The following is a 22,387-nucleotide window of genomic DNA, read 5'->3' as shown; positions in this document are numbered from 1 at the left end:
AGTGTAATGATACTCCTTAATCTAGGGATACCTTGAGCCACCGGCCCGCAAGCAGACTAGCACAACAATATACAGTCAATAATGTTCTTTATCTTGTGCAGGTACAGAGTTTAGACACAGGCTCACACGATATGTAAGAACAGAGTTCAGACAATGCTCAAATGGTATGTAGGAACAGAGTGCAGACAACTTATCCAAGTCCATGCAGGTGTTGTAGCGATGTCATGGATTCCAGGAGCCAAGAGAGGGAGAGTTCAACTGCCAGAGTCCAAAAGCCAGGAGAGAGAGTTCCACTGCCAGAGTCCAGGAGCCAGGAGGGAGAGGGGTTCTGCAGTCAAGGTCCCAAAGCCAGAAGAGGTAGGTTCAGCAGCCAAAGTCCAGAAACCAGTGCTGATACTGAGGCACTAAGCAGCAGCAGGTGAGACTTTTTAAGCAAAGTCCAAGCAGGAACTGGGTGTGCCGAAAGAAGCAGTCTTCTCCATCTTGGAACAGGGCAGATAAAAACAAAATGGGCAAAGCAATACACCTGGATCCTGACAATCAGCTCAATCCAATTTTCAAGGGTCTACCCCCCCCCCAAAAGCTAAGTGTGATACACAGCAATTCAGTCACGCTATATAAGCTCAATCCAATTTTTTGTTCAATCCAGTATTGTTTGGTCTCAATGCCTTTGTCCCTTGAAAAGCAACCCAACATGAAGTCAGCCATGTGTGCCAGTGTGTTACTTGGCATGACTTCGCTGCCCCCAACTGTAAGGGTCACTCTCCATTTCCTCCATTTTACACTCCCCTTCACACCATCCGTGCTGAAGCAATGGGATGCACTGAACTTCACCCTTAAGCCTTGTGTGGGACAGTGACATGAAATGTCACTTCATCCCCTTCGTCTTCCTCCACCAGCCAACGGTGTGAAGATGACAGGAGTGTGCTCTGAATGTTTTCAGCCTAGCAGAGGCTACTTTTCACTTACGAAAATGGCCACACTTTCACCAGTATATCAGGCACAATGCAACCTTTGCACCAACAAGTTGAAAACGTGGGCCATGTGTGGACCGTGTTTGAGTCTGGCAAGCTCTGGCAGCAGTTTTTACATGAGGCCGTTGAAGGCTTGGACATGTGGGTGGTTTGCGCTGTGCTTCTGCCTGCAATGAAACGCCTGGGAGATGGAGAGTGGCTGGGAAGAGGCGCATAATGGTGTAGGCAAAAAGAGTGGATGAGGATGAACTCTCCAATGTGTCAGAGACAGATGTGTAGGTGTCCAGGCTGGTGGTCTGGATGGCAGCACCAGCACTGTAAACAGTGGAAGAGGCAGTGTTGGCAATGCTGGGCGACGATTGTTCTGCATTTGCTCTCTCCCACTGAGCCCAGGCCTTGTCTCCCAACAAGCGCATGCAAAAGGTGCTAAGGTTGCTCTTTGCGGAGCCCCTACTCAGTTTAGACTTGCAAAGTGTGCAAACCGCACTAAATTTGTCATGTAGCTGGTGACAATAGGTACCTCAGTGGCCGTAGTTTGGTTTTTCCTACTTAGCTTGCCTCCACATCTACACTGCTTTCCCTGCTATACATCACCCCTGTCCATGCCTCTGCCTATAGCCACCTTTTTTCCTGCTTAGCTCGCCTCCACATCTACACTGCTTTCCCCACTATACATCACCCCTGTCCATGCCTCTGCCTGTAGCCACTTTTTTCCTGCTTAGCCTGCCTCCATATTTGCATATCATCTGTGCGATTTTTTCCTCTCCTGTACCAGAACAAAGGATGAGATTTTTTTACTTATACCGAGGGTCGAGGATTGCAAAAATCCATTATTGTTTGCTCTCCATGATGTGAACTATGCCTTTGTCTCTTGAAAAGCAACCTAATATGAAGTCAGCCATGTGTGCCAGTTTGTAACTTGGCATGACTTATAATGAGCTTCTAACCAACACAGTTGGGGGAATCAGGGTGGATTAAGCCTCTAACCAGAAGAGTTTGGTCGAATTAGGGTGAATTGAGCCTAGTAGGAGCAGAATTGTGCCACGCTGATGGTGGAGGAGTATGAGGAGGAGGAAGAATTGTAGAGGGTGAGCACACACATGAAACTTCATGTCCGGGTGCTTGACACTGCTGGACATGAAAATTATGGGTTTATCCAGTGGCTGTTCATTTTGATCAGCTTCAGCTGGTCAGCACTGTCAACTGACAGCCGGCTGGGCTTATCCGTGATTATGCTACCGGTTGTGCTGAAGACCCTATCTGATAGCACGCTGGTGGCAGGGCAGGAAAGGACCTCCAATGCATACAGCACAAGTTCCAGCCACAAATCCAACTTGGAGACCCAATAAGTGTAGGGCGCAGAGGGATGGGAGACGACAGGGATATGGTTGGCCAGGTACTCCCGCAACATGCGCCTATACTTGTCCCTCGTGGTGATACTAGGCCCCTCAGTGGCGGTAGTTTGGCCAGTGGGTGCCATTAACGTGTCCCAGACCATGGAGAGTGTGCCCCTGTTGGGTATGGACCGGATGGCAGTTGTTAGCCTCTTGGAGGAAATCACACCATCAAGGGATGTTGCCAACAGGGACGAGTTTTGCATGCATGGCCAGTACACGGAAAATCTTTGGCCTTGCTGCCTCTGGCCTGGCGTCTGTGAAGCATCTGTCCTGTACCTCTGGACATGCCTCTGCCTCTAGCCACCTTTTTTCCTGCTTAGCTTGCCTCCACATCTACACTGCTTTCCCCGCTATACATCACCCCTGTCCATTTCGGGTCGGTGGCCTCATTGTACACCAACTCCTCTTCCAATTGCTCACTGTCCTCTTACTGCAAACTGCACATAACCACAGCTTACCCTGATGGCAACAGTGTCTCGTCATCATCACTGAGGGCGAGAAATGCCGGTTGCAGGTCCACAACCACAAAATTGGCAGGAAATGGTGGATGCCCCAGTATTTGGGCATCAGGACACATAGTTGTCTGGTAGCTCTTGGGATTCGGGAAGTGGTTCAACAGAGGGAGAGACAGTAAAAGGACCCGAAGATACATCCTGGGTGGGATGACTCTGCTGGGAAGATTGGGCACATTGGGAGGAAGGAGGGGCAGACTCTTGGCTATGAACCCGACTGGAGGTAGTGGCTGACTGGCTGGTGGAAAAGCAGCTTGAAGCATTATCCGCTAGCCATTGTAACACCTGTTCCTGGTGTTCGGGCCTGCTCTGTGTTGTACCCTGCACCCTGCTTAACGCAGCTGTCATATCAGGAATTGTGATGAGTGCATACTATTGTTTCTTGTCCAGTGGAAAGGATGGGATAGGATTTCACATAAGTCTGCCACCCATGGAAACTCATGGTGCATAAACTGATGGAGCTGACTTTGAAGAACCCTTGGGTTTTGGAGATGGAACTCCATTAAAGGTCTCTGCTGCTCACACATTCTGCTCCCGGTCCCAGCCTCAACTACATTCAGCCAGTGTGCTGTGATTGAGATGTAGCGTCCTTGGCTGTATGCGCTTGTCCACGCATCGGTGGTCAAGTGGAACTTTGTGCAAAGCGCAGAACTAAGGGCCCGCCTGATGTTATGGGACATGTGCTGGTGCAAGGCTCAACTCACCCTAAGGGCCAAAAACACTGCTGGTGAATTTTGTTCAGTTCCAAAGGACTCTGTGTTTAGATTGGGCTCAGTCACAGGTGCAGATCATGCCTTTGAAGGAAAGTTTTCCTTTAGTGGCTCCATCTCAGCAGGATGATGATGGTGAAGCTTGGTTAAATCTGGTGTCGGAAGGAAAAGTGGTTTCTGATCTACATCTAAAGTACTGGAGCATGTTGTTTGGACTATTAACACCTGATCAGAACCCTGTAGAGGTAATGTAGAGTCCCATATTAGAGGACCATTACTGCTAGTAGTGGTTGCAGCCAATTCTCCACCTTTGCGGCCCTCTAAATAACGGTTACCCCCAGGACTTGATGCCAAAATGTTATCAATTTCCCAATCCAAATCAAGGTCAATGTCTGGGTCCTCAGTCCAATCCACTGTATCAATCACACACAATGAGAGTGATAGTTCTGGAACCACCATTTTAGGGGCTAAGAATTTTAAAGGGGCTAACACTCTGTTGGTGCAAGGCTCAACTCACCCAAAGGGCAAAAAACTCTGCTGGTGCAAGGCTGAACTAAGTTAAAGGGCCTAAAACTCTGCTGGTAAAAGGCTGAAGTCACCTCAAGGGCCTCAATCTCTGCTGTAGCTCAGCTTAAGGGCCTCTAACTTAATTTGGAAGGGCTCACGTTAAGGTCCATAAAAGTGAATTTTGGAAGGTCTTACCACATCACACACACACCCACACACAATGACAGGTAAGGGTGGGTACTGTTGGATTTCCCATTGCCTGTTCCATCTGGGGTTGTCATGGGCAACGTGATTTAAAGAGGTGCTTGTTAATGGTTCTTTAGCCTAAATGTGGATTTCTGTCCATCCAATTGGGGAAGAAAGAAGGTTTCCAGGTATTTTTCCACTTTCATAGAGGTTTTTTTTGAGTGTGTAAAGTGTGTAGTTGTTAGGCTGTGATGTTGGGGTAATAGAGTGTCTTTGGTGTGTTAGATGTCCCCAGACATGCTTCCCCTGCTGTCTCAGTTGCATTGCAGAGGTGTTGGCATCATTTTCTGCGGTGTCATACTGGACTTGGTGACCCTGCTGAGTCAAATTGTGGGTCCCCCTGAAACGAAGCATTTTCCCCCATAGACTATAATGGGGTTCGATATTCGTTCGAATAGTCGAATATTGAGCAGCTATTCGAAACGAATAACGAACATCGAATATTTTACTGTTCGCTCATCTCTAATAGTGTTACCTTGCAAAGCAGTATTTAGGAAAACTGTTGAATTTGCATAAGTTAGCATTATAGATTAGATCCTTGTGGTGGGAAACCCCTTTAAACCCAGCAAAGATATAATCTGAAAAAAAAAAAAAAAAATTCTTGTAAAGGGTTTAAATAAATGTAAATTTTAGATTCTAACATTTTAGATCAGCTATGGGGCAACCAATCCCATTTTTACCAACAAAAAAGTCTATCCATACTTCTTCCAAACTCTGCCAAATGACCAAACTCAGTTTTTGGCAATTATTAAGTTGCTCCTACATTTTGGCTGGACATGGATTGGAGTTGTAGTGACTGATGATGACAGCGGAGAAACACAGAGTCGTTTGTTTAGAAAAAACGCCCTTGATCATGGTATATGCATCGAGTACACCCTAAAGATACCTACTGAAGAAACAATAAATTCATTTCAAGGTATTCCGCAAATTAATTATTTATTTAAGTCAACATCTAAAATTCTCGTAATGTGCAGCAAAGTGACAGCCTCCATTTTATATTTCCTGAACTATTATGATGGGATTTCTCAAAAGACATTAATAACGCCAGCAAGTTATCTGTTTGCTATTCACATGACCGGTGAGATAAGAGCGTCGCTTCATGGAAGTTTAATGTTTAAAAGACCGGCCAAAGTCATTAAAAATTTGAAGGAATTTTTATATAATGTTACTGTTGATAATCGGCCCAAGGATCTTCTGTTACAGTATATTTTTCTTTCCTATTCATCTTGCTTAACATCAGATCCAACCATGAACACATTTGCTAAATTCTATATTATGATAAATAAAAAGCCCCTTCATAAGTGTAACACAAGTGTAAGGTTGGGTAGTTATAAGTCTACGGTTTATGATATTAACAATTTAAGAACGACATACCACGTCTATAAAGCAGTCTATGCCATGGCCCAAGCTTTACATGAAATGCAATCATTTGTTTTAACATATTTTAAAGATAGTCAAGCAAATGGCTTCAAACACAAACTAAAGGTAATTGTGCAAATGTATCGGTCAAGTTAACTACCAACATAAATGTTCATTAAAATATTCATATATGATTAAGCAGACAATATCCATTTTGGAATAGTAGACATAGGACATACAAAAAATCATAATTTTATTTTTTTACAAAAGTGTGCAGTATGGCAAACTTAAGTAAATAATGGGGAAATTCAAAAAACTTATTACATGTAAAAGTTCAGCTATTCTATAAGATAAGATAAGATAATCCTTTAATAGTCCCACATTAGGGAAATTTCAGCATGTTACAGCAGCATAGTAATACAGGTACAGGATAATACACAGTAATTTATTACAGACGTAGGCACACATATGCTGAGAAGAGAAGATATACTAGGAGTACATAGCAGCTAAGGAACAGAAGAAGAAAGAAGGAAAACTTCATGGTCATCGTCATAATCATTAGTTTTCTGTGCGGAGTCTTCGCTTGGTCTGATGTAGATTATACAGCCTGATCCCGGTTGGAAGGAAGGACCTGCGATAGTTCCTTCTCACACTTGGGGTGAAGCAGACGGTCACTTACAGTGCTGCCAAGTCCCATCAAGGTCTCATACATGGGGTAGGATTTGTTCTCCCACATGGAGGTCACCACAGACAGTGTCCTTCTGTCACCCACCACCTGTACTGGGTCCAGGGGGCTCCCCAGGACAGAGCTGGCCCTTCTGATCAGCCTGTCAAGTCTATTTCTGTCCCTGGTTGATAAACTGCTCCCCCAGCAGGCCACACCGAAAAAGATGGCTGAAGCAACCACCGAGTTGAAGAAGGCCCTAAGAAGTGTCCCCTGGACTCCGAAGGCCCTCAACCTCCTGAGCAGGTAGAGTCTGCTATGGCCCTTTCTGTGCAGCGCCTCCAGGTGATCAGCCCAGTCCAGTTTATTATTGAGGAGCACATCCAGGTACTTATAGGTCCTATCATAGGTATTTAATGATCATTTTCCAGACTTTATATTGATATTTCAGATGGGTAGGGGAATGTGTAGGGGAATATTTCAGATATGTAGTGGGATATATCAATACAATATATCACGGCCTTGACATTGTGCTGTGATACCCTGTTGCTACGCCTGAGGTGTTACAGAATGGATGTCACTATACATTATGTGGACATTATTTTGTATGAAACGGGTTTCTATCTCTCTCTCTCACTTTCTGTATTCTTCAACAAGCTGGGGGGTTGGACTTATGACTGTTTCATGAATAATAATAACATTTCCACTGAGTTTTTTTTCCTCAGCATTTTTGGTACGTTTTGCTGTGGAGCCTTTGCCTATCTGTAGGGCCAGACCTCATTTTTCAAATTTAATATGTGTCACTTTATATGGCAATAACTGTGAGAAGCTTTAAAGAGGACTATTCTATTCACATCCTCAGGGCACATGCGGTGTAAAACACCACTAGAAAGCTGACAGAGGGCTGAATTCGGCACACTATCGGCTTTCCCATTCTGTGCCCCTGCTGAAGAGCTATCAGTGCTGTTGCTGTAGCTCTTCACTGTCAGAGGAGCATTTCTGACAGTCTGTAAGGAATGCCCTTCCTCACAGTAGCGTCTATTGTGCTGTACTGTGAGAGGGGGCAAACTTTGAGGAAATCTACCCTTTTGTTTCCATTAGTCTGGTTATACAATTACTCATGTGTAGATCATAGGTTACATTATGCATTGTACATTATTTACATCTTTGTAGGTTTTTTGATGCTTGGGCGCTCTGGTCGTATAGCTTTGATATGTCATCTATACATATACATTATTATGCTCTTTTCTTGATGGCTGTGATAGCTTTGTCATCAGTCATCTTCTAAGTATGGAAAATGCCTTTTACTGTATGTTTGACGGTTACACATATGGGTTTCCTTTATTTTTTACTCCAGATTTTATATGAGACCCTGAAGATCCATTAGTGTATGGCGAAAAGCGTAGGAAATTAGATTAGGAATAGGATTAGATTTATCAGCAGTTCACTCTCAATATGACCGAGTTTATAATTTGCAGGCCTTGTACTCCATTTTTTTGGCATAAAAGTCACTGCCTCATAACCCAGTGTGAGATTGAAATAAATTTATTCCTGGCTTTGGTCTTTGTTTTTTCCAGCACTTTTTACAAAGAGTACATTTCCAAGATCCCACTGGTGAAGAAATCTACTTTAATGAAAAAGGAGAAATGGCCATGTCTTATGATATTGAAAATACCTACCTGACTCCCATTCATGTAATTCTGCGGTTAAAAGTTGGAACCTTTAATATATCGGCTGGAGAGTTGCAAATGAAGAAAAAGGCTATGTGGAAAAATGGGGATGTCAGTATCTAAACATTGGATAATATTTCCTAAACTGGTCATAATCCATAATATCTGTAAGGCCCTCCAGCATACGACCTCTCTGAGGAGACTTGGGCACCATGCTACTTTCTTTACACGCTGCCTGTTCCATGCTTCACCACAATACTGTGCAAATCCACTCCCTGCACCTACCCATATGGCCCATTTTTCTTACCTGGTAAATAAAGGCCAAGTATGCATGCTAGGAAATGTCTCCAGGTGTTAAAAAGTTTACCACCACCTGCTTGAGCAATTAGGTTCCTAGCTTGCTAGTTTGCCTCAAAGATGGTTTCTGTATACAGCTTGGTATCAGTGTTTTATTCTTATTCTTTTTATTCTTTTATTCTTATGGTAGAGTTGGAAGGGACCTCAAGGGCCATCGGGTCCAACCCCCTGCGAGTGCAGGTTTTCCTAAATCATCCCAGCTATATGTTTATCCAGATTCCGTTTGACCATGGCTTTTTCCTTTGCGGCACGAGAACCAAGGCATTGCTGTAACAGGTGATCTGAGCAGGGTTCAGAGAGCACGTCCAAACAGATCACATACCCTAAACTAATGAGCAGTGGCATATTGTGCCTCACAGTATTGTGTCCCATTGTGGACCACCCATGAACAATTATACTTTGGGGTCTTTTCAGACCCTAGAGTATAATAATCAGAGACCCAAACATAAAAAACACAATTATTTCCCTCTCCCTGGCTCTGATGCAATCCCCGGTGGTGTTGGCCATCAATGAAGGAAGAGACATCACTTGCATCACAAACGTCATGATTCATAAGGACGCCGGCCCCAGCCTATGTGACGTCTGTGACATCATCAAGTACGCCCGAAAGCCTGCCAGGAGAGATAAGTAACAGTGTTTTTTATGTTCCCTCACCTCTCCTGAGCCTCCGATCATTATACTTGGTGGGTCTGAAAAGACGCCCCAAGTATGATGATAATGCTTGTGCGGTTTGCGGACTCAAGACCTCACTTACCAATCCCGGCTGCTGCACACAGCCTCCGCAGAAGAAAAAGCGCATGTGACTGTGAGCAGGAGCCAGGATCAGTAAGTACAGTCCTATGAAAAAGTTTGGGCACCCCTATTAATCTTAATAATTTTTAGTTCTAAATATTTTGGTGTTTGCAGCAGCCATTTCAGTTTGGTATATCTAAGGGGGCGTTCACACTACCGTCGGTGTCCGACAGGTAGTGTCCGCTCCTAGTGTCCGCTCAAAATCTGTCACGGACATTAGGAGCGGACACTAGCTGTGTCCGTGACACCTGTCATTCATTTCAATGGGCATCGGGTGCGTTCTTTTGCACTCCGTACCCGTCCTTCCCTGTCCGCAAGTGAAGATGTCTGACTTCTCAAGCGGACAGAAGAACCCTGCATGTAGGGGAAGATGTCTGTTGTCTGTTGTATGGAGGAGAGGAAGCTCCAGTAACGTGACACACAGGGACCTTCCTTTAGTTACTCGGCCTAGTAATGGCAGGCATTTGGGGTTATTCATTTAGTTTCAGTAACTCTATGTGCCTCACATTAATAACAGTTACCCCCATCATGTCCCTCCTATTAACCCCTGTGTGCCCCGTATAAGGGTTACTAATATGTGAGACACATGAGGGGACTAATGAAGGACCTTAATTATGAAGATACCTAATTATTACCTCCATATGTCCCACATATCAGTAACTCTTATGTGAGACACACTGGGGGTTAATGTGAGGGACATGATGAGGTTAACTGCTATTACTATGATCCTCATGGAGTTACTAAGCTGCAATACACATGACCAGACTTTATCTGCAATGGTGGATTTCCCCCCCCTCGGCTTATACTCGAGTCAATAAGTTTTCCCATTCGGGTCGGCTTATACTCGAGTATATACAGTAGCTTAAATAACTTTTATTATTTTACTTTCTAGGAGAATGGAAAAAGAAAACTGGAATTCTTCTAAATTTCTTCTGTACCTGTGCCATACAATAGTTGTACCATTCTGTGGTATTGTGGGTACATAGTCAGGATTATGGCCTACAAGCATGACCTTTTACAAGAAGGGGTTAATTAAATCTTTTAGTTTTTACATAAATTAAGACGTTTCTATGTAAAAGGAGATGATGCAAATGTTTCTACTGTTTTATGTAGATAAAATATTACTCATGTGATGGTCAGATAAATTCATGTTCTGATTTGATCAGATGTTGATATTTTTTTGGATTATTTCCATTTTCAGACTCCTCAATCCAAGTGTTCCTATGATTGTCCTAAAGGTTATAAAAGAGTCACAAAAAGAGGAAATCATCTCTGCTGCTTTCACTGTGTCCAATGCTCAGAAGCAGAAATATCCACAGATACTGGTAAGGATTTTTAAACTCCTTATCAAACCTTTAGGCTAAGGGCTTGTTCAAACCTGCACCCAGTCTCCGTTCTGCAGGTTTCTGTTTCCTGCACAAAACTGAGCAGGAGATGGAAACCTGCAGGACTCTTTCATTTGAATGGGTTTGAAAGATGTCCAGCCATGAGCGCCGGTGAGCGTTTTATGCTCTCCACCGCAAAACCGTTATTTTTAAAATTGAACACAGAGTTGGACATGCAGTACTCTGTGTCCGATGTAAAAAAAAACGGTTTCGCGGCGGAGAGCATAAAACACTCACCGGCGCACATGGCCAGACCCGGTCTGACAGCTTTCTGTCTTCTGCATGCAGAAGACGGAAAGCTCAGAACGGACTCCGGGCGCTAGTGTTGAACCTAGCGTAAGGCCTCACGTTGCAAAAAACAGAATTTTTGTTGTTGCAGATTTTGCTGCATTTTTTGAGCCAAAACCAGGAGTGGAGCTAACAGAAACCTCTATGAGCTTATTTTATATTTTTCATTCCTTTTCATGCCACTCCTGACTTTGGCTCAAAAAAGCAAAATAAAATGCAATGTGGGGCTTTAGTCTTAAAGTTCCTTTTTCTTAGAAGAAACATGAATAAATGAAAAATTATATTGGTCAGGAATCCAAACGATCCCCTAGCCACCCATTCACATGTGACTTTGCTTCCACACTCACCTATCACACTAGATCATCCGCGCATCCACACCAAGAGCTGCCACCAACCACCACTTATGTATCGTAGGTGGAATACCAATATGGCCAGACTACTGACAGCTGTGCCCCCTGGCACCAAACAGCTGATAAAGGATCTCCCACTCCAAAGGATAGAACATGTTCTTGTATATTTGTATATATGTTTTCTCTCATTTTGCACTATATTATGCATTTTGCAGAGACTGATGAAGGCCGACATTGAGGCCGAAACATGACAAATATTGCTGTACATGTCTAACACATACCATATGTTAAAAACACTCATATTTTCAAAACTATCCAATGGGAGATCCTTTATCAACTGTATATGAACAGGATGGGACCCATTTCTATACCCCCTGACGCTAGGTTCGCACCTGCGTTCGGGTCTCTGTTCTGTGGTTTCCGTCTTCGGCATGCAAGAAGACGAAAACCACAGACCAGGTCCGGCCATGAGCAGCGGTGAGTGTTTTATGCTCTCCGCTGCGAAACCGTTTTTTTTAAAACCGGACACAGAGCACTACATGTCCGACTCTGTGTCCAGATTTAAAAAACCGGTTTCGCAGCAGAGAGCATAAAACTCTCACCGCCGCTCACGGCCGGACAGCTTTCAAACCCATTCAAATGAATGGGTGAGAAAGAGTCCTGCAGGTTTCTGTCTCCTGCCTCTGTTTTGTGCAGGAAACGGAAACCTGCAGAACGGAGACCGGGCGCAGATGTGAACGAGCCCTGAGGAGTGCAGCCTGCACTCTGTATCAGTCTGGCACCAAAAAGTTACCCTCTAGTACAATGAGAATGCCATGAAAACAAAAAATCATTGTTTCTTGTATTATTCTGACATTTCAAATTCTTGAAATCTTGTAGTGATCCGAATTGACCGAAGAGAAGGAATGTGTATGAGTATTAAATCTCAAGAATTGTGAACTATAGCCATGGTGTATGTAAACTTATGTATGCAACTGTATGAACTATATACAGATATCCAAATTTTAGTACTCTATACAGATACGTTATCCAAGTTCCTGATGGGATTTGACACAAAGTATTTTGTATTTTACAGATAAATATTCATGTATGAAATGCCCAGAAGACATGTGGTCGGATGAAATGAAGAACCACTGCCTACCCAAACCAGTCGAATACCTTTCATATAGAAATGACTTGGTAGCCCAAATCATTTCCTTCTTTTCTGTGTTGTTTTCTCTCACGGCTTCTATTATTTTGGGAATATTTCTTTTATTCCGGGATACTCCAGTTGTAAAAGCAAATAACCAGAACCTGAGTTTTCTCCTCCTTGTATCTATTACCATGAGTTTCCTCTGTGTTCTTCTCTTCATCGGTTGTCCTGTCCAGGTGACTTGCATGCTCCGTCAGATCTCATTTGGAATCCTTTTCTCAGTTGCCATTTCTTGCATTTTGGCCAAAACAATTATGGTCTATGCGGCCTTCAAATGCACCAGACCTGAAAGTCCCTGGAGAAAACTCACAGATGTAAAAATAGCCAATGGTGTGGTCCTTGTCTGTTCAGGTATTCAGATTTTCATCAGTACCATCTGGTTGTCTACTTTTCCTCCCTTCGATGAAAGTGACACTCACACATATGGCGACAGAATTGTTATTCGGTGCAATGAAGGCTCGTTCTTGGCTTTCTATATGCTCTTAGGGTACATGGGCTTTCTTGCATTTGTAAGTTTTATTGTTGCTTTTTTGGCAAGAAATTTACCAGATAGGTTTAATGAAGCCAAAAATATCACATTTAGCATGTTGGTGTTCTGTAGCGTCTGGATTGTCTTCATCCCGGCTTATATGAACGTCATGGGAAAGAACACAGTTCTGGTTGAGATCTTTGCTATAATGTCATCAAATATTGGAATCCTAGGATGTATATTTATCCCAAAATGTTATATTTTATTAATGCGACCAGATTTAAATTTAAAGACTAATATGCTAAGACCAGTTATAGTGACACAATAGTGCTAGGTTACTGTAGGATTTTATAGTTGCTTCTATTATATTGTTATTTAGATGTTGGCCTGGTGGGATTGGACAACCAGATCATGAGTGAATCTTACAGTTCAAGCACCATAATGAAAATTCTTCTTGGATCTTCTTTATGAGTTTATTCACACCTTATTATTATATTTGTACACTGTGATAGCAGCAAAGTCTACAACGTAATTCAAAATTAATATACATATGTTTTGCTTAGACTGGCAATGGGCCCTTAGCATCACTGAGCATCACTGAGAGGTCTACTTGTGTCTGACCACCTCACCTTAGTAAGTAGAAAACATGGGTCCACTTATTCTGGGATTGTTGGATGTCCCAGGGGTCAGATTCCCAGTAGTATAACATTAATCTCATATTATATTGATACTGGAAAACCTTTCTAAAATCTTTTAATGTTTTTCATTTGTTCCATTTCTCATATTTGGTAAATGAATGTAAAAGTCTCACTTGCCTGAGATTATCTCTTAATATAAGTGTGCTGCTAATAAGATGTAAGGGGCTTATTCACATGGCCTTTTTTATTTCCTGAAAAGTGAAAACATAGAATTCAACGAGAGCAGATTTTGTTTATTTCATATATTTATATGTCTTTAAAGGGGCTCTATCAGCAAAATCATGCTGATAGAGCCTCCACATATGCGTGAATAGCCTTTAAAAAGGCTATTCAGGCACCGTAAAAGTTATATTAAACTACCCCCCAGTTTTAAATAATACCCTAAAAAAGAATTATATCAACTTACCCATTGTGCGTGGTGGGCAGGCATTCAGGGTCCGCCGTCTTCTTCATCCACGCCTCTTCTTCCTGCGATGTCCTCCGGTCCCGTCTTCCTCCGGTGCTCACAAACTGACAGTGCTTAAAAAAAATGGCCTGGGCACATGCGCAGTAGCATGCTGCTTCTACTACGGCTACTGCGCAGGTGCCCTGGCCATTTTTTTTTTAGCAATGTCAGTTCGCGAGCGCCTTCTGTCCTCCTCTTTAGGCCTCTCCTTTTATTTCACTGTCCTTGCGGTGCACAGGCTGGAGAAGCCTGCGCAGTAGAGATGGAGTGCCATCTCTACTGTGCATGTGTCGGAGACACTGCGGGCTGAACAAGCACTAGAACTATTACAGCGGATACTGGGTCTGTAATTTACAGCGGAGACCCAGAGCTAATCGCCCGCGATCAGAGTTCACTCTGATTGCGGGCATTACTACTTCAAATTCCACCCTTAAATTGTGAAAATAGCCCCAGGGGCCAGTCCCTACAGCCCCATACCTCTCCTATAAATACAAACACAACATAGAGTTGACTTCATCTAATGGCAAACATCACCCTCGACCCAATATATCCTATTGGCTTACTATGGGGGCTGTTGAATTTTATTATTTCATGATTTTTTATTGGACATTTGTAGCAATGATTTCTCATTAGAACTACAGATATAATCACTCACTAACATTAGCCAGCTACGGGACATGGGTGAGGTACCACAATTCCCAGGGCAGAAAAATTACACAGTGGACTGATTTATAAAGTTTAGCAAATTAACATGATTAAAACTTTCACTGCTTGTGCATCACTTTTCTGCCGGCCACCTACATACCAGCTGTCCAGTGTCTGTAAAGAACTTGGAGAAGACACCAGCCGCAGAGAGATCTAAGGTCAGAGGGGAGAAAGATTATTGGACTGAGGGATCTGGACAGACAACAACAAAATTAGGAATGGAAAAACTAACTATGAACAGTTGGCTCCTTGAGCCTAGTGGGCCCTGACATCTGCTCCGGTTTGCTTGATGCCTACCTGGCCCTGCATACAGAATATCACTCTGTATCATAAAATTGCAAGATCACGTTGTCTTGAAAATCCAGTTATGCCAAAGAGTCAATACAAGGAAGGACACACACATATTTTTAATAAAATAACAAAATTTGAGGGACACTTTAAATTTCCTTCACTTTACAGGCAACAACAAAAGCTTTTTGCTCATGGTCTAAGCAGTCAGTGCAGGCTTCTCTCTCCAAATTCTCATAATGCACAATAGCAAAACCTTCATCAGTTAAAGTCTTTCTCAAGAAACAGTCATCCAAGTTTAGCAGGTGGTATGTATCTTCTCCCACTTTGAAGTAGGAAGCATTGATATCTGCATACATCAAGAGATGACCCCCAAGTTTAATCAAGTCAGACATTTTCCTCAGAGTTGCTCTATATTCCTCATGATCCCTACTGATCATTTCAAGCCCCCACATACACGTCACGCAGTCAGCTCTCGGTAGCGCAAAGGGATTTATCGGGTTAGTTTTGCTGAAGTCACATTTCACGATGTGTTTCACCTTTTTTCTCAGCATCTCTTCAGCATATTGCCATTCATTTCTGCAAAAGACCAACAATTACTGTATAAGTATCTATATAGTTCACTGATCCCACTTACTGTATAAGTATCTATATATTTCACTGACCCCACTTACTGAATACGTATCTACATAGTTCACTGATCCCAATTACTGTATATAGTTTACTGATCCCACTTACTGTATAAGTATCTATATAGTTTACTGATCCCACTTACTGTATAAGTATCTATATAGTTCACTGATCCCACTTACTGTATAAGTATCTATATAGTTTACTGATCCCACTTACTGTATAAGTATCTATATAGTTTACTGATCCCACTTACTGTATAAGTATCTATATAGTTCACTGATCCCACTTACTGTATAAGTATCTATATAGTTTACTGATCCCACTTACTGTATAAGTATCTATATAGTTTACTGATCCCACTTACCGTATAAGTATCTATATAGTTTACTGATCCCACTTACCGTATAAGTATCTATATAGTTTACTGATCCCAATTACCGTATAAGTATCTATATAGTTTACTGATCCCACTTACCGTATAAGTATCTATATAGTTCACTGATCCCACTTACCGTATAAGTATCTATATAGTTCACTGATCCCAATTACCGTATAAGTATCTATATAGTTCACTGATCCCACTTACTGTATAAGTGTCTATATAGTTCACTGATCCCACTTACCGTATAAGTGTCTATATAGTTCACTGATCCCACTTACTGTATAAGTGTCTATATAGCTCACTGATCCCACTTACTGTATAAGTATCTATATAGTTCACTGATCCCACTTACTGTATAAGTGTCTATATAGCTCACTGATCCCACTTACTGTATAAGTGTCTATATAGCTCACTGATCCCACTTACTGTATAAGTATCTATATAGTTCACTGATCCCACTTACCGCATAAGTATCTATATAGTTCACTGATCCCACTTACTGTATATGTCTTGTAAGTCGTTGGCTGGTGTAATACTGGAAGGGACGTACATCTCACCCAGATTGCTCAGATGGGCGAGATGATAAAAATCCAGAGAGTTTGTTTCTCAGCAGACAACTATGTTTGCTAAGCATAATTTAAGTGCTGTGCAGTGGGCTGGATTTTTAGGGAATGGCAGGTAGGCTGGTAGTAGGACTTGTCATTCCCATCCCCTCCAGTCCACACCTTGTGGACACTCCTGCGGGAACCCAGCTGTTTCGGGTTTTTCCTCATTAGCGAGGCATAAGAAGTCTGCTCTCCTAGCAGACTATGGTAGAGCTTGGCTGGAAAGCCACAAAGGAGGTTGCTACTGTTGGAGACGATCTTTACTATCTGAACTTCTCTTTATTCTAGGTGAGGTAACCAATATCATTTTAGTTAGAGCCCAGACGGGCAGGTGTTAATTTTATATTATCTTTTGTGCTGCATCAACCCATGTTTGTTTGGAGTAAATAAAACTCAACACTTGGACTGTAACCTTGGAATCTGTGTCATTGCAGATCCTGACAGTATCTATATAGTTTACTGACCCCACTTACTGTATAGGTATCTACATAGTATACAGTTCACAGTATAGCAGTCAGGTTTATATACTGTCTATCAAAGTCCTATTATATGTGTTATTTGTTAGACTATCTTTTCTATAACCTACTCTTTGTTTATTCTGACAAGGCAACTTGTTCAGTTGTGCCTTGTACTGCAGCTAAACTCCATTTCCGTGAACGTGACTGAGCTACAGCACATGCGTACCAAGCAAAGCACATGTCCAACTTATAGCTGGACAAAAATGTAATGCACTATGTCACACCTGGCTCAAGTCATAAGACTCTTTTAGATCTCAAGAAACTCATAAATTATTTATTTATAGCATATTTTATGTCAGACCTTAAGTTTTCAGGCAGAGACAGAAAGTGTTTGTTTAAAGGGGATGTCCCATGAGAAGCATCCTATCTATACTGCTATTTTATGTGGATTTAAGACTTTTTCTAAATACATTGCTTTATCAAAACTGCTTTGTTTGGCCGCTATCTTAATTTATTCACTTCATTGTTGACACTGCGTTTCTATGGCCACTGGGCTTATCTGCTCATTTCCAAAGTGACCTAGCTGCCTGCTCTCAGGGGGAGGGAGGGGCTGACAAGCAACGGAGTTCCTCAGATAGGGGAGGGGGTAGGTGAGAGCTCCGGGATTACTGTGCTGTCTATATTCAGCTTTTCCACTTATCAGCCGGTTTAATTGAATTTGGCTGATAAGGGCTGAGATAAGGAATCCGTTACCTCTGTATGTAATGCAAGCTGACTCAAATCCAGCTCTGCTACATCAGTTTCCACATCAGCTTCATACTGTGGTAATGCATAGCAGATAGTAGAGCAAGTGAAACCCTGCCCACCAATGTGCTGAGAAATCCAGGAAGTGAAGAGAGCACAGAGCCTTCAGGCTGCAGAACAAGAGTTGTGGGAATACCCCTTTAATGGTCACTAGCTTGTTAGACAACTTAGTCTCATTTAATAGAGCAATACTGTTTTCTACTTGGAAAAAAAAAATCTCTTAAGTTTCTGCCACTAGGTGTGCCTCTTCTAGCTAATTTGCTGTTCACACCCTGTTACTAGGGAAAGTGTCATCCTCAGTTATCATGATGTGTTCACAGTGAGTGGAGAGAGGAAGTGCTGGTTGTCTTTACACAGTAAACGTGTAGTGGAGGATGTATATAGACTCTCCTAACACTCAGTTTGACCTGTCAAAAGCTGTAGACTCCTCTTTGCGGCATCACTTACCGATCCCCGGCCCCTGCCAAGAGCGGTAAGTTAATAGGGCCCGTTACCGGCTATAGTATCTCCAGCCAGTAACAGGGGAAAAAATGCAGCAGTAGTATTTCCCTAGTAACAGGGGCTAAATAGCAAATTAGTCCGAAAGAGACTCCAAGTAGCAGGAAATTTAGAGAAATTTTTCAGGATAGGAATATCTAATTTTTGTGCTGGTGTTTTATTACGGACCTTTATTTGTTGCTTGTAGGTCAGAGGAGACTGAAACATGGATCAAAATTTCAATAATTCTACATCTATTATCTTTTTTGTGACGAACACAGCTTTGTAATAGAGTATTACAAAGATTCTTATATTTGCCTGTACTGTAGAGTTACGCAAACTTTGTTGACAACGTTGTCAAGTGTAAAGTATGGCATATAAGACGATAACTTATACTGAACCTGCTTATCTCTTTTAACTCCATAAAGAGTTTTAAGGTATGGGTCCAGTCAAAGGCCTCCGGATCTTTATTTTTCCACAATTCAAGCTCTTTAATGGAGGTGTCATTGAATTCTAGAACTGAAATTTCTTCAAAGAACTCACAAACTGAAAGAAGATGGACAATAATGGGACCAAGACTGATGTCTGTCAGGGTGTTTCCACAAACCAAGCCTGTGAACAAAGAAAATAAAAATAAAACAAAAAACATTTTATTTCTACAAATTCTAAGCCTTTATTCTGTAGGTCATACATGTCAGCTTGAAGAGAGTCTGGTATATCTCCTGACTAGAGATGAGCGAGTAGTTATTCGATCGAATATTATGGAATTCGAAATACTCGTACTCGATCGAGTACCACTCGCTATTCGAATGGAAAAGTTCGATGCAGAACCAGCATTGATTGGCCGAATGCTATACATATATATATGGTTCTACTCCTACCTTTAGAGGTCTTCTCCGTGCAGCTTCCCGCGGCGTCTTCCGGCTCTGAATTCACTCTGCCAGGCATCGGGCCTGGGCAGAGCCGACTGCGCATGTCCGCACTACATTTTCTTGTAGTGCGGGCATGCGCAGTCGGCTCTGCCCAGGCCCGATGCCTAGCAGAGTGAATTCAGAGCCGGAAGATGCCGCGGGGACGCTGCACGGAGAAGACTTCTCGGAGGATCCAGCCCGACCCTCACTCGTGGACTTGGTAAGTGTAATTTGATTGAATGTTGCCTATCCTGAAACGAGCATTTTCCCGGCATAGACTATAATAGGATTCAATATTCGATTCGAGTAGTTGAATATTGAGCGGCTACTCGAACCAAATATTGAATATCGAACATTTTACTGTTCACTCATCTCTACTCCTGACATATCTATTTTATTTTGCATTCTATATCAAATAATCATTTTGGATCATCTTTTATTACAGCTCCTTGTCCTTGTGCCGTTCCTGTTATTTCTCCTAGAAATTTATAAATAAATTGGGTGTTCCCATTTAATGGGAGTATCCCCAAACAGAATGTGTAGGGACATGCCCCTTTGATAAGAGAATGGCGATCCAGTTGTCATTTTATTCGTAGATATCCAGCCATAAGGTATCAGGGAGAAAATACTGTAAAGTAAGAATGTTTGTCAAAATAGAAGTGTTTATAGTTTAACTCTAAATCCCATCAATATTTGGTGTGACCTTTGCCCTTTATCTTCCATTAATTCTTTCTGGTACTTGCTGACCGGTTTTTAAGGAAGGTTTCTCCAAATATCTTGCAGAACCAAGCCCAGATCTTCTGTGGATGTTGCTTGCTCCAATCCTTCTCTCTCTTCATGTCATCCCAGACAGACTGGATGATGTTGAGATCCAGGGTATATCTGTGGGGCCATATCATCACTTCCAGGGCTCCTCCTCTAAAGAGCAAAGTTCGCAACAAATATTGATGGGATTTAGATTTCTATTTTGTTCATTCACTTAATTTTGTTAATTAACAAAAATGAGTTAAATTGAGGAAAATCTTCAATAATGCACATGTGGCCAAAATCAACCAACTATTGTCTCAAGACTATTGTAGAGACGTGCAAACTGGTTCATGACGAGCAAGATTCGGTATGAACTGTTCAAAAACTTTAGGTGTGCACTTTTTGTGTAATTTGGCTAAAATGGCAGCCACCACTTGAAGCATGGAGAGAGCAGAGAAAAAGGATCAAATGCCCTCAGGGACCAGACAGGCTTCCCCATAATGCCTTGTAAGTCTCATGACAGGGGACACTTGACCTGTCCATGTGTTACCTCCGAATGGTGCCATGTTTTGCCAGTGTTCCTTTGCATCAGCTTCTGACCACATGGGACTTCCCCAGTATAACAGATATGGTGCTAGTTTTATGAAGACTTATATCAAAGTGCGGACATAAGACAACAAATCTGCCAACATAAGTTACCGTTTAGTTTGCTTCATATACCTGAGCTAAATACTTTATAACAACATCTCATCAGGTTAATTGTAGTCTCCTTAAAGATCGAGTATGGAACATGCTGAGAAAAGTAATCCTGCAGAAACCTCCTGGCATTGACCTCATGACTAGGATAATGAAGCTTCAAGCTTGGATGCATTGAGTATCTTTCCTTTTTGTAGATCCTCTGGAATACAAAGAGTGTGATTATTAGTATATGATGGAACAGAAAGAAGAGGATGGCACTGCTAATAACACACTTATACGGATCAAGTACAGGGAGAGTAGATATTGACACGAAGAGACGACCAATATGTATGATAAAGTCTGGAGGTGCTCAACATCCAAAGAGTATCGTAAAATATTAAACGGAATAGAAGAGAAAGCAGGAAGGGCACTCACCCATAGACAAATTTTCTTATAAAAGGCATCCTTTATTTGGGAAAAGCTTTAATAAAAAACAGCAACCATAGGGAGGGAAGAGGCAGCATACGTGGCGTGGAAAAAGGCAGTCTGAAGAGGACGCCATGGAAGAACTACGTATCGGGACGAAAAGGAAGCATGTGTCTTGGAGGACTTAACAACTGATAAAAATATGGTGGTCAACTTGACCGATACAGTCTTCAGTGACGCTTGTCTTTCTCTTCTAGAAAAAGGACTTAATTTTGGTCTTACTGATCCCTTTGAGGTCGACTTCGAGATCAACCTCTTCAGAGGGATCAGAAAATTTAAATTATTTAAACATTTTTCTGACACACCTAAAAGAGACGTAGAAATATGTGAACACAGTTGCGAAATGCCCTGCGCTATTGGTCCTTTGGGATTTTTTGTTAACAATCCACCGGACGTGGCAGAGCAAGACGCTTTGCTTAATCTGGTGGAATGGTCACCCGCTAAGGATATGTCTCAGGTAGGGAGGGAAACACCAGACCATTTAAAAAAAGGTATTAGGTCAACATATAATTCCCCAATTCAACCGGGAGGTACTTTAGACCAGTTTTACCATCAAGTATTGAAAGATGTGAAGGCCCTTATTTATAGACAAGAAAAACCTAACCTGTGAGCTAAGGAAAAAAAGAGCGTTAAATTGGCTAAAAAAACAAAAACAGTTGGTTATAAAAAAGGCCGATAAAGGCAGTAACGCCGTGGTTATGAGTCGAGAATATTATATGGCTGAAGCAGAAAGACAACTATCAGATAAAAAAACATACAAAATACTTGAAAAAAATCCTATTCCAGCTATTAATAACAAAATTAAGAATCTTTTAAGGTTTGGTGTGGAAAACAAAATAATTTCTAGAAAAACAGCAGAAAAACTGTATATTGATCTTCCAAAAAAACCTTGTTGGTATTTTTTACCTAAAATACACAAAATTTTAAAAAATCCCCCCGGGAGACCTATTGTTGCAAGTATTGGTTCAGCAACTGAACCTCTATCCCAATACTTAGATTGGTTACTCCAACCCCTACTTAAAATGATACCAGCCAATTTAAAGGATACAAATGACTTTCTAAACCATATTAATAATATCACTTGTGATGAGAATGTGAAATTGGTGTCTATCGACGTCGAGAGTCTATATACCCGTATACCTCAAGAAAAAGGTGTTGATTCTATTGTTGAAGGTATTGCGACATGCTAAGAAAGATG

The 22,387-nt window shown here is 41.9% G+C and overlaps 1 protein-coding gene across 1 annotated transcript; it reads right to left on the bottom strand.

Moving 5' to 3' along the window:
• Nucleotides 1-15,157: 15,157 nt before the first annotated feature.
• On the bottom strand, nt 15,158-20,896 carry LOC142182885 (indolethylamine N-methyltransferase-like). The gene is made up of 3 exons (XM_075257703.1): nt 20,746-20,896; nt 18,769-18,979; nt 15,158-15,587 (listed from the first exon to the last, which is right to left on the bottom strand). The coding sequence occupies exons 1-3, from the start codon at nt 20,894-20,896 to the stop codon at nt 15,158-15,160; spliced, it is 792 nt and encodes a 263-aa protein (XP_075113804.1).
• Nucleotides 20,897-22,387: the final 1,491 nt, after the last annotated feature.

The sequence above is a fragment of the Leptodactylus fuscus genome, chromosome 1, assembly GCF_031893055.1.
Source record: "Leptodactylus fuscus isolate aLepFus1 chromosome 1, aLepFus1.hap2, whole genome shotgun sequence".
In the NCBI taxonomy this organism is placed as follows: domain Eukaryota; kingdom Metazoa; phylum Chordata; class Amphibia; order Anura; family Leptodactylidae; genus Leptodactylus; species Leptodactylus fuscus.
This window is presented reverse-complemented; position numbering and strand designations above follow the sequence as displayed.

Bases quoted from the DNA above. Each gene is read 5' to 3' on its own strand.
- LOC142182885 (XM_075257703.1), bottom strand. From the start codon at position 20,896: ATGCATCCAAGCTTGAAGCTTCATTATCCTAGTCATGAGGTCAATGCC. The intron at 18,980-20,745 runs GTATATGAAGCA...CTTTGTTCACAG, and splicing joins TTATAAAGTATTTAGCTCAG to GCTTGGTTTGTGGAAACACC. The intron at 15,588-18,768 runs GTTCAGTATAAG...GGTCTTTTGCAG, and splicing joins GAGTTAAAAGAGATAAGCAG to AAATGAATGGCAATATGCTG.